This window comes from Channa argus, chromosome 12 (genome assembly GCF_033026475.1).
Source record: "Channa argus isolate prfri chromosome 12, Channa argus male v1.0, whole genome shotgun sequence".
NCBI lineage: Eukaryota > Metazoa > Chordata > Actinopteri > Anabantiformes > Channidae > Channa > Channa argus.
Window position 1 is genome coordinate 3,574,293 of NC_090208.1, and position 12,411 is coordinate 3,586,703.

At 38.5% G+C, this 12,411-nt stretch overlaps 1 protein-coding gene across 1 annotated transcript; it reads left to right on the forward strand.

Moving 5' to 3' along the window:
* LOC137138051 (serine protease 27-like) lies at positions 1-3,785 on the forward strand. The gene is made up of 6 exons (XM_067524957.1): positions 1-37; positions 1,623-1,643; positions 2,123-2,294; positions 2,380-2,633; positions 2,780-2,874; positions 3,036-3,785. Exons 1-6 carry the CDS (start codon positions 1-3, stop codon positions 3,213-3,215), a joined length of 759 nt encoding a protein of 252 aa, XP_067381058.1. The 3' UTR covers positions 3,216-3,785.
* The last annotated feature ends 8,626 nt before the right edge of the window (positions 3,786-12,411 follow it).

Sequence of the window (12,411 nt, forward strand, 5' to 3'; positions counted from 1 at the left end):
ATGTGTGTGGTGACTCTGCTGACTCTGCTGACACCAGGTAAGAACCTCCTCACTGTCCACACCTGAACCAATCAGGTTTCAGAGCTACTTACTGCTGTGTGAGGGAAACACTGGGGAACAAGTAAAACCTCTTAATCAAGTAAAATACTAGCTGCAATACTAATGTTCCTTTAGATCAAAGTGAGGACAGAAGGGAATAAAAAGTGTCCAAACTGAGTCAATTCTAAAAAAACTCTTTCAAGTCCAACATTCAATATGTTATCTGTTGGAGAAAAATATATGTCATAAAAAATATAGAAATCATAGTGAGTGAGAAACTGATGGAATGATGAACATTTATGAATTTATTTCCTCAGCATATTAGCTCATATTTTAGATTGTTATGGACATTACTGCATGTGGACAGTGAAAAAATATTCTGGTTCTTAAATAAAAGAGACAAAAATTAATTTCTGTGACATTTATTCATTGATTTAAACTTCTCCTTAAAACACAATTTGTATTAATGTAATATTTATACTTCTGAAACAAACATTTAGTAACTCAATTAATTTACATTAATTAGAAATTAAATAATTACTTTATATATGTATTTGTATTGCTTTGCATTTGTGTATATATTTACTTGAAATTAAATCCACTTCAAGATGAAAAATTATGTATGAGTGAAGTTCATGTTGATCAAATCTTGGACAAAAGGAAAAATATATAGTGAAAAGAAATTAGAACTGAGTAAATTCTCTTTAAATCTTTGGAATCTAAAATGTATTGTGTTATCTGTTGAATTTAAGAATAACAACAACAACAACAATAATAATAATAATGATAATAATGATAATAAGCAAACAGTTTAATATTGTTTATAAAGAAATGTGTTAATGGTTAGTAATAAATGATAGAGATGAAATCTATCTTTTAAATATCTGATTTCATTATGGATCATGTTCACACTTTGGTTTTATAGAAATATCAGATCATCAGGATGTTGGATATGTTTTAGTCAGGGAGACACTATTGATAAGCAGGAGACTCCAATATTTCCACAAGAAGTTGGATGTTTGTAATAATTACTGCTAAAAACCATGATGAGAAATAAGGAATGAATGATTCAAGATGAGTCAGATCAAATGAACATGTTTAGTGGAAACTTTAGTGTCGTAGAAATAAAAGTATTTGACATGACAAACTGTCCGTGTGTGTTTTACTACAACACTCACAATACTGAGGTTTATTCTCACTGGAACAGGAGCTTTTTGATTTTTAGGAAAAAAAAAAATTCGAAATTACATTATTCACAATTTGCACTTGCTCCTTGCAAATAATGTCTAAAATAATTTCAGCATGTGCCGCAAGATTTTAGAAACGATGCAGCTTGACAAGAAATATTATCTGCAAATATAATAAAAACACACATTGTTTATGATGAAAGAAACAGTAACAACTAAATGTTGGTTTATGAACCTTTTTTCTTTTTACTTTTCTGTAAAATGTGTTTGAATGTGTTCAGTTATAAATGTTAGAGATGATAAAAATCAATCCTCTCCTGTTTCCACCACATGTCCAAATGTTGTACAAGAAGTATCAGAAAAGCCTCAACAGTTTCTTTGTGTTCTGTGTTTCAGAGAGTCTCTCACAGCTGGATGGTAAGTCCCAGTTTGCTCCTGTCTGATTTAGTTAAAGATGATCTTCACACTGTTGTTGGATAGAAATGTTTCAGATTGTCAGAGGTTTGTGTCAAACCTTTGGAGCAAATCAGCTGCAGTATTTCCACAAATGGATTCAGACAATTCCAACAACTGATGTATTGAATTAGAACAAAGTGTCAAAACATTTCAGAAGAAAATCACTAAATCATCACTAAGAGCTTGTAGGTTCATTTCTTCTCTGAACATTGTTGATGATCTGCTTCAAACTTGACTTCCTGTCATGTCCAGGCTCTGTGATGGCTCTGACCCATTTCAACACTTGGATCAAATCAGTCATTGTCTGTGTTTTCAACTTGTTGCAGCTCATCACACAAAAACCTTTAAGACTCCACTGCATCAAACTGAGAAATTAATCTATGTGGGTTTAACTAAACAGTTGAAGTTTTCAAGTCTCTAAAGCTCAAATGTGTCTCCAGCTGATGTCTGTGGCCAGGTCCCACTGAGTAATCGTCTTCTGGGACTAGGCGTGAAGGTTACAGATGGTAAGTGGCCGTGGATGGCGAGTCTACAGAAGGATGGACGTCATGTGTGTGGTGGGACTCTGGTGAACGAGGACTTTGTGCTGAGCAGTGCCGACTGTTTCTCAAGGTGAGACACCTGGAGTCATGTTCTCACATGTTTTAAAGTGTTGAGTTGTCCTCAGTCCTAATTTAGCTCATGTTATCTCCCTCAGTTCAGCCACAGCATCTGATTGGACCGTGGTCCTGGGTCGTCTGAAACAGAACGGCTCCAACCCCTTTGAGGTGAAACTGAATGTGACAGACATCACTCTGAGCAACCACACTGGGTCTAATGAAGCAGCGCTGCATCTGGCGACCCCCGCCCCCCTGTCCGACTCCATCCTGCCCATCTGTGTGGACACCGGACGAAACTTCAGTGTGGGCTCCACGTGCTGGGTTGCAGGCTGGAGCTCCGGGGCAGGAGGGGGTGAGTCCCTGACACTAGTCTGACACAGTAATGTTAACTGTCTGCATCATTTCACCTCTTTCCATCAAACATAGTAAAGTTAGAGAGATAATTACAACCTGCTTCTGATGCCACTTGTCACCATTTTCTGATTCTCCCAACTTTAGTGGAACAAGTTCTGCAGGAATTCCAGACCTCTGTGGTGGACTGTGAGGACACATCGAGTGACAACATTTGTATTCAAGCTTTGACAGTGGAGCAGGTGAATAATCAGATTAGTATTTTTATTATTGTTCCTACAAACAGTGTGTTGGTGTGTGTTTGTATTTTATCAAAGTGTCTGTTGGTCCTTTAAAGGGTCAGAGGTCAGGGTCAGATTGACCATACTGGACTTGAACTTTTCCATATTTCTTCTTTGTTCAGGGGTTTTCTGGAGGTCCGTTGATGTGTCAGCAGGATGGTTCTTGGTTCCTGGCAGGAGTGTTAGTAGCTGACAACAAACTCAACAATGGAACACAAGAAGTAGAAGGGAAGTCTATCACAAACAACTGGTTGGTCTTTCCCCAACGAGGTATCTTCCGAATCTTCAACACAGCAGTGTAGATGAAGGATTCTATCATTCGGCTTCCACTAACAACTAACTAATGTTTTCATGGGTAAAAAGTAGTGTCATTACTTGATGGGCTTCTTAAAACTATAGTTTCCTATTCTGACAACACCCTGAATATCAGTGAGGATGATGCTGCTCTCCCTATTTTTTTCTCCATGTGTCTCCACTTGTTCAGATAAAACCTCCAACTACACCTGATTTCCACCATGTGTCTGACACAAATGTCTATAAAGAATTAATTATTTTAGACACAGTCTGATCTTAAAGCTCCTCTAATAATCCACATAGCAGAGTGTGTAGAGTAGTGAAGTTGTCCAATCAGACATCCAGGGTTCCTGCAGCAGACGTTCATGTTCTCCACTGCAGTGTGAGCTGCTGTTCACCTTGGATAGAGCAGAGTCTTCTTTCATCCACCAGTAGTTTAGCTCTGATTATGCAGCAGTGACTAACAGCTGTGCAGGAGAGGAGTCACACAATGATCCCACAAAAATAGAAGTTTCCGGTTCAGTCATTTCTTCTCTGAACATTGTTGATGATTTTAATAAAGGAACCTGCATCTCTGAGCTGTTTGTGACTTTTACTTAACCAACAATTTCCACTGTGCACATTCACAAAATGATCATTGAATAAACTTCTACTTTAAAAACATGGTATAAATCAAATTACTGATTCATTTATTTTGACTAGGGTGGAAAACTATTAAAGCCACTTCTTAATATAATCACTGCAGTGTAACTCCACCACCACTATGACCTCAATAATGAACACATAGCATTTAATGCAGCTTGTGTTAGAATGAGCCATTGCTTTGCTGCTACAGAGCTCGACACTGTGAGTGACTCAGAGTAGAAACACCAACTTATTCCCAGTATTTCATTGTCACTTGAAGAGTTCACTGGGTCACCACTGTTGTTCATCATGTTTGTTTCCTCCTCCTTGGTTGTTCCAACTGAACCTAAACTCTGAACAGGACAGAGCTGAGCCACTGTACAGAATTTTCTTCAACAGCTTCCAGGTTTCAACCGGTAATAATGCTACAAATATTGGTAGAACTAAAACTGCTAGTAGCTATAGGGGCAAGGAAACAAATTAAAATATCATCTAAAAAAGATCAAAGAAAAAAATAATATAAATGAGGGTAAAATGCACAATCAATGACTAATGACAACAACAATAAGTTATTAAGTATGAAAATTAATGGAACCATTAAAAAGCTTTTCACAACAATTCAGATTTTGTACAGTTGCAAAATCCCACAGCTAAAATACATGTTACATTAGTCACACAGAGCATGACAGTTTACTATACTGCAAGTGGCACCAAACAGACTTCAAAGTAAAGTGAAAATGTCCATAAAACTAAATCAGTGGTCAAAACTCCACAAAAAAAGCTCAATAACGTAGTGACATTAAAGTCAAAGGGCTTCAGACACAAGGACGAGACTCAAAGGTCTGTGTATTATCCATTCATTCTGGTTTTAGATCAGATCTAGAAAAATAACTGAACTAAAAACTGGTCCAGAGTTTTGTTGAGACATTTTCTGCCCTTAAATATCCAGGATCTATTAGCAGAAATGCAATGTATCATTTATATTCACGTTTTCATCAGGGTGTAACCACCTGGAAATAATCATTCAGAATGAAGCTTTTGTGTCTTCATAGAGCCACAGACCGTTTGTGGAGGTTAGGTACTCAAAAACTGTACTTAAGTAAAAGTACAAATACACAAATAAGTTTACTCTGGTAAATGTATAAGTACCAAGTAAAAGTAAGTAAGTACATGATTTATGGGGCATGAACTAAGTAATGTTACTAGACATAAATGATGGTCTGAAGCTGGTTTAACTATGATCTGATGCTTTTTTCTCTTGTATTTCAATTCAATTCAATTCAATTCAACTTTATTTATATAGCGCCAATTCACAACAAAGTCATCTCAGGGCACTTTACAGAATAAAGTCAAGATTATAAAGATATATAAAGAGAACCCAACAATTCCACCTGGAGCAAGCCATAGGCAACAGTGGAGAGGAAAAACTCCCTTTAACGGAAGAAACCTCCAGCAGAACCAGGCTCAGGGTGGACGACCATCTGGCTTGACCGGTTGGGGTGAGTGGAAAGGGGAGAGAGAAAAGAACAGAGCAACAAAAAGCAATAACAAGACATCGGGCAGATTGGTAGGACCAGTAGCTGCACGCTGGAAGACACACAGCTTCAAAGCCGGGGGACACCTGCAGAAAGGGACAGAGAGAGGGGGACAGAGGAGGACAAAGACAACTACGGGAAAGAACACACAGAGTTAATGACATACAGTGGTGAGAATTGCGGGGTGAGAGGAGAGGAGAGATGGTCAAGAGGAGGAAAGGAGCTCAGTGCATTGGGGGGTGGGTCCCCCAGCAGTCTAAGCCTATGGCAGCATAACTATAACTAACTATATGCTTTATTAAAGAGGAAGGTTTTAAGCTTAGACTTAAAAGTAGAGAGGGTGTCTGCTTCCCGAATCTGAACTGGGAGCTGGTTCCACAAGAGAGGAGCTTGATAGCTAAAGGCTCTACCTCCCATTCTACTTTTGGAAATTCTGGGAACCACAAGTAGGCCTGCATTCTGAGAGCGAAGTGGTCTACTGGGATGATATGGTGCTATGAGGTCTTCTAAATATGATGGAGCCTGACCATTCAGAGCTTTATATGTAAGAAGCAGGGTTTTAAATTCTATTCTACATTTAATAGGAAGCCAATGGAGAGAAGCTAGTGAAGGTGAAATATGATCTCTCTTGCTAGTTCCAGTCAGCACTCTTGCTGCAGCATTTTGGATTAATTGCAGGCTCTTTAGGGAGTTACTGGGGCATCCTGAAAATAGGGAATTACAGTAGTCCAACCTAGAAGTAACAAATGCATGGACCAGTTTTTCGGCATCACTTTGAGACAGGATGCTCCTAATTTTGGCAATGTTCCGTAGGTGGAAGAAGGCTGTTCTAGAGATTTGTTTTATATGTGACTTAAAGGACAGATCCTGATCAAAAATAACTCCAAGGTTCCTTGCAGTAGCACTGGAGGCCAGACTTATGCCATCTAGGGTAACAATATGGTTGGACATCATATCTCTGATATTTTTGGGCCCAAATACTATGACTTCAGTTTTGTCTGAGTTTAAAAGTAAAAAATTGTGGGACATCCAGGCCTTTATGTCTTGTAGGCATGCTTGAAGCTTTATTAACTGATTATTTTCATCTGGTTCCATAGATAAATATAGCTGGGTATCATCAGCATAACAGTGGAAATTTATGGAGTGTTTTCTAATAATGTTGCCTAAAGGAGACATATATAAAGTAAAAAGTATTGGTCCTAACACAGAGCCTTGTGGAACTCCATAGCTAACCTTTGTGTGCATGGAGGATTCATCATTAACATGAACAAATTGAAATCTATCAGACAGATAGGATTTAAACCAACCTAGTGCAGTTCCATTAATTCCAATTTCATGTTCCAGTCTCTGTAATAAAATGTTATGATCAATGGTATCGAATGCAGCACTAAGATCTAACAGAACAAGTATAGAGATGAGTCCATTGTCTGAGGCCATGAGAAGATCGTTGGTGACTTTTACCAGTGCTGTTTCTGTACTATGATGAACTCTAAATCCTGACTGAAACTCTTCATACAAATTATTCCTATGAAGGTGATCACATAATTGTTTTGCGACTACTTTTTCAATTATTTTAGAAATAAAGGGGAGATTAGATATTGGTCTGTAATTGGCTAAAATACCTGGGTCAAGACAGGGTTTTTTAAGTAATGGTTCAATTACAGCTACCTTATAGGCCTGTGGTACATAGCCTGTTTCTAAAGATAGATTGATGATATCTAATATGTACGTATCTATTAAGGGTAAAGCTTCCTTGAGCAGCTTAGTTGGAATAGGGTCTAGCAGACAGGTTGTTGGTTTAGATGAGGTAATAACTGAACTTAACTCAGAGAGATCTATGAGTGAAAAACCGTCTAAGATGGATTGCGGCCTTATCCATGATTCTAGCACTGCTGTACATGAAGATCTATCTGTAATTTTTGGGGGGAGGATCTGGTGAATACTTTCTCTAATAGCTACAATTTTATTCATAAAGAAGGTCATGAAGTCATTGCTGCTCAAAGTTAAGGGAATAGTAGGCTCAACAGAACTATGGCTCTTAGTCAGCCTGGCTACAGTGCTGAACAGAAACCGGGGGTTGTTCTTGTTTTCTTCTATTAATGATGAATAATATGCTGTTCTGGCATCACTGAGAGCTTTTTTGTACGTTTTTAAACCATTTTTCCAGGCTTTTCTAAACTATTCATGTTGTAACATCAAACAGTGACAGTAACAGTCTAAGAGTTCTGTTTTTTCAAGAATAAAATACTGATACAACCACTGAGAAAATGTCCAGAGAGCAAGTGATAAACTCAGGAGCCTCAGAAATCTTTGAACGAGGACAAAACCTAAGAGTAAATGTTCTTTTCCAAGACAAATCCTGCAGCTTGACAGTCTTCCTGTGTAGAACAGGGTTAGTGCTGCCCTCTTGTGGCTGAAAGTAGCAGTTAATAAAATAAGTTTTATTTCCACCACTGATCTACAGGGATTTACAAGTTAAGGAGCAAACAGTAAATCTTACAGTAAATTTCTCTTATATTTGTCTGCAATTTAAAGCTTTTCTCAGATTATTACACTGTTTCTCAGATAATTACAGTGTTTCTGAAGCAAAGTAACTGTGGGCAGTTTGGGGATTTTATCCACAAGAGCAAACTCTGTAGCGGATTGTTGCCTTACAGATAATTTGGTATTTGGTAACAAAACCACTGGAAATTTTGACATATTTTAAATAATGACTGATCTTAATTATCCTGACTGCTGCAAGAACTAAATCATTTCATGTGTTTTCAATCTCAACCAAAGTTGATGGAAAGGGGAAAGTTGGGTGAAGATGAAGGCTGCTTCTTCTTCTTTATCGATTCCTACACAATAAAGTTAAAACATTTAATTAAAATGAAATAAAAAACTTAAAACAAACCAAACATGTGACCATTTTTCTCCAATAAAAATAGGCTAAATGACTCATTACAATATTGGAGACGTGTGATGCTAATTACAGGAAACATTTTGAAATATCACTAGAATCCAATCATTTAAAATCTTTTCTAAGTCGGATTTTTTTCCTTTTTTTATTCCATTCAGTATTTAAGTCTGCAACCAGTTCTGGAAACAAAGTACAAGTGCTTCATTACTGTAGTTAAGTATATTTTTCATGTATCTGTACTTTACTTCAGTAGATTGAATTATGGCTCCACTACATTTCTAATATTGTTGCATTACATGTTACAATCATATTAATTTACACATATTTCACAATTAACCACTTTCTCCACAAGCGACACAGGAATCACTTTATTAAAGCAGGTGCAGCCTGTTAGTCTGTCCATCCACAGCTTTAATTAAAAGACTCATATTATCAGCAGTACTCAAAGTCAGCCAGTACTCAATAATTTTACTCTTTGGCATATTGTGCTGAGTTCAGCCTGTCTACAGAGACCTGCATTCACTGTGCAGGAGCAAAAACCCCTGGACTGATGGTCTATTTTCACACATAGAGCTGCTGAATTCATTGTAAAACATGTCTTCAAATGTGAAACAGCCACATGCACTAGTGCTCAGTGGGGTTACGACCATCCACTGTGATGACTTGGATCAGATGCAAATAACAAAATGTTGCTACACGAGAAGCAAAGACCTTTACACTAATGTTGTGTCCTTTTTAAGGGATTTCTGTGGAAGATCAAGATCAACGACTTTCGTCTTGTCCTTTCAGAGGTTGCTACCCCCCAAAAAAAGCACTGATCCACAGAAAGAGAAACAAATAGTCGAGTACTTTTCCTAGTAATGTTTAAAGTAAAATATAAATCATGTCACATTTTTTATACATTACGGAGCAATTCAGGATTTTATTTGACTGCAGCATGTTCTGCATTATTCTGTTTCATATTTCCTCATTTTGGCTTCAGGTCCACAGTCCACTTGGCCCCACAGTCTTTTTCTCCTATGTTAGACACAAGAAAACTAAATTTACATGTCAAATCTGGAAATTGCGATGAGACATGTCAATAATCACCATGTTAACAAGTTATGTGCATCTGTGGTGATCAGTTAAATTTCTGTAGAGATTAGTACCAACCTTTCTGGCATGTTACCACAGTGGATTGAATTAAGTAGAAATGCATTAGTCAAAGATACTTTGTTTTATCATCCAAAGACACAGTAATCATGTCATTTGTGGTTTTATATCGTGGCAACTCAAGAACGCAGCCGTGACCTATGTGGGAAATCTTTCAGGTGGTCAATTTGCCTAAAACTCCACCATCGTTTTCACACCAGTAACCAGCTACATCGGCAAGTGTGTTGATGACGTGATCTTCTCCAAGACCATCACTACACGCTCCAACAGGAAGCCGTGGATAAATGCTAATGTGCGTGTGCTGCTGAAACAAAGAGACTCTGCCTTCAGAACAGGGGACAAGACGGCCTTAAGAACAGCAAGGGATCATTGGAGTCTCTCTGCCCTCTATTATGCACATTTACACCACACGCTGTATCCGCAAAGCCAACAGCATTGTGGACGACCCCACTCACCCATCACACACACTCTTCACACTCCTGCCATCAGGAAAGAGGTTCAGAAGATTTCGGGCCGCCACATCCAGACTGTGCAACGTTTTTTTACCCGCAAGCCATCAGGCTCCTCAATACACAGAACTGAAATGGAACTTACACAAAATACAACCCGAACTCAACACACACACTCATCACTCATTACTCATCTCAATTCATTCCACCATCATTTATTTATTTATTTGTTATTATTCTTTACTTATGCTGCTTTTTGCACCTTTAGCACATTTGACTGTACTGTACTGTAAAATCGAAGTATACAATAGGTTTACTGGTCGGGACTGTCTCATGTTTTGTCTCCTGTCCTGTGTTATTTTGTGTTGTCTGTCTACACTGTCTGTCTGTACAGTTTTTTGTCTGCACTGTTTGCACTAGGTTGCACTCGATGCACTTTACATAGCTTGTAGCACCTTGGTTCTGGAGGAACGTTATCTCATTTCCACTGTGTACTGTGTAAAACTGTGTATAGTAGAAATGACAATAAAAGCCACTTGACTTGACAATGGAGAGAAACCATATTGGTGTAAGATTGTGGAAAAGCTTTTAATACTTTAGGTTCCATAAAAACACACCAGCGTATTCACACTGCAGAAAAACCGTATTGGTGTGAACACTGTGGGGCATCTTTCACACATGTTGTGCAACTGAAAAGGCATCAACGTGTTCACACAGGAGAGAAACCATGTGAAATGTGGGAAAAGCTACACTACTTCTTTAATTTACATTTAACACATTCATTGCTGATAACAAGTCATGTGGATTTTACGTGTTGATAAAACTTAATAACTGCAGTTACATTTTGTTTCAGGATTTGAAAAACATATATATTCACCCTTTTGCTGTCAAGTAAAATTACTGATGAAAAAACTGTTGGTCCATAGCACAATGTCTTAAACTGTCCTACGTGAATAAATAGCAGCATGATGCTGCATTGTCCTATTTTGTCTTTGCTGCTTTTTTGTGGTTATTAAGGGGAGAAACTCATTGTCCCAATGACACCTTATGATTCTACAGTTTTGTCTAAATGTCTAATTGCTGTTATATAATCCAGGACAAGCTTCACCCACTTTGTATTTTTTACCATTATACAATGTTTTTAGTAGGTTTTCTACATTGTTAAATATTACATAAAAAACATCAGTATGTTGTGTTGTAGAGCACTGTGACACACTGAACCATCATCAAAGAACAAGTGTGTTAACATTTGTCTAATCCATCAGAAATAGACTAAATGATCACATTATATAATGTAATACTTTATTGACTAATAAAAGAGGAAATGCATTTACAAATTGAACAATTAATACATCTATAAATAATTTCTAAATACAATATTTATAATATACTTGGAATTCTGAAATAAACTTCCATTAAAAATTCACTTCTCAGCTCTTCCTGTCCTTTCCACCGGACGACTTCACTGTCTCATTGCGCATTTCTGCCTGTCTCTCAGACATCTCCGCCTGGATGAGAGAAAGACATCTTCAGCTCAACGTCTCCAAGTCCGAAGTCCTTGTCTTCCCAGTCAGACCTTCGACACAACATAGCGTCAGCATCAACATTGGATCTACAATGATTGTCCCACTTAGTTGGCCAGAAATCTGGGGTCATCATCAACGACCAACTGAGCTTTAAGGAGCACATCTCCTCAGTCTCTAGGGCAGCAGATTTGTCTTCTACAACATCAGGAAGATCAAACCCTACCTCACGGAATATACAACCCAACTCATTGTACAGGTGCTGGTCTCAACATCTTAAGCTCTGCTACCTCCAGCTCTGCCTCCTGTCTTTTCTTCAGTGCCACTGTCTCTAAGCCGAACAATATCTCTGGTCTCACCACCGTCTTGAACACCTTTCCTTTCATTCTCGCTGATACTCTTTTATCACACAACACACCTGACACTTTTCTCCACCCGTTCCAACCTGCCTGCACTCGCCGCTTCACCTCTTTTCCACACTCTCCGTTGCCCAGAACCGTTGACCCTGAGTACTTAAAGTCCTGCACCTTCTTCACCTCTGCTCCCTGTAACCTCACTGTTCCACCTGGGTCCCTCTCATTCACACACATGTATTCTGTCTTGCTGCGGCTAAGCTTCATTCCTCTGTTTTCCAGAGCAGACCTCCACCTCTCTAGATTTTCCTCCACCTGCTCCCTGCTCTCACTACAAATAACAATGTCATCTGCAAACATCATAGTCCATGGAGATTCCTGTCTAACCTCATCTGTCAGTCTGTCCATCACCAGAGCAAACAAGAAGGGGCTCAGAGCTGATCCTTGATGCAGACCCACCTCCACCTTGAACTCCTCTGTCACACCTACAGCACCTCACCACTGTCTTACAGCTCTCATACGTGTCCTGCACCACTCTAACATACTTCTCTGCCGCTCCAGACGTCCTCATACAATACCACAGCTCCTGTCTCATCACTCTGTCATACGCTTTCTCTAAATCTACGAAGACACAATGCAACTCCCTCTGACCTTCTCTGTACTTCT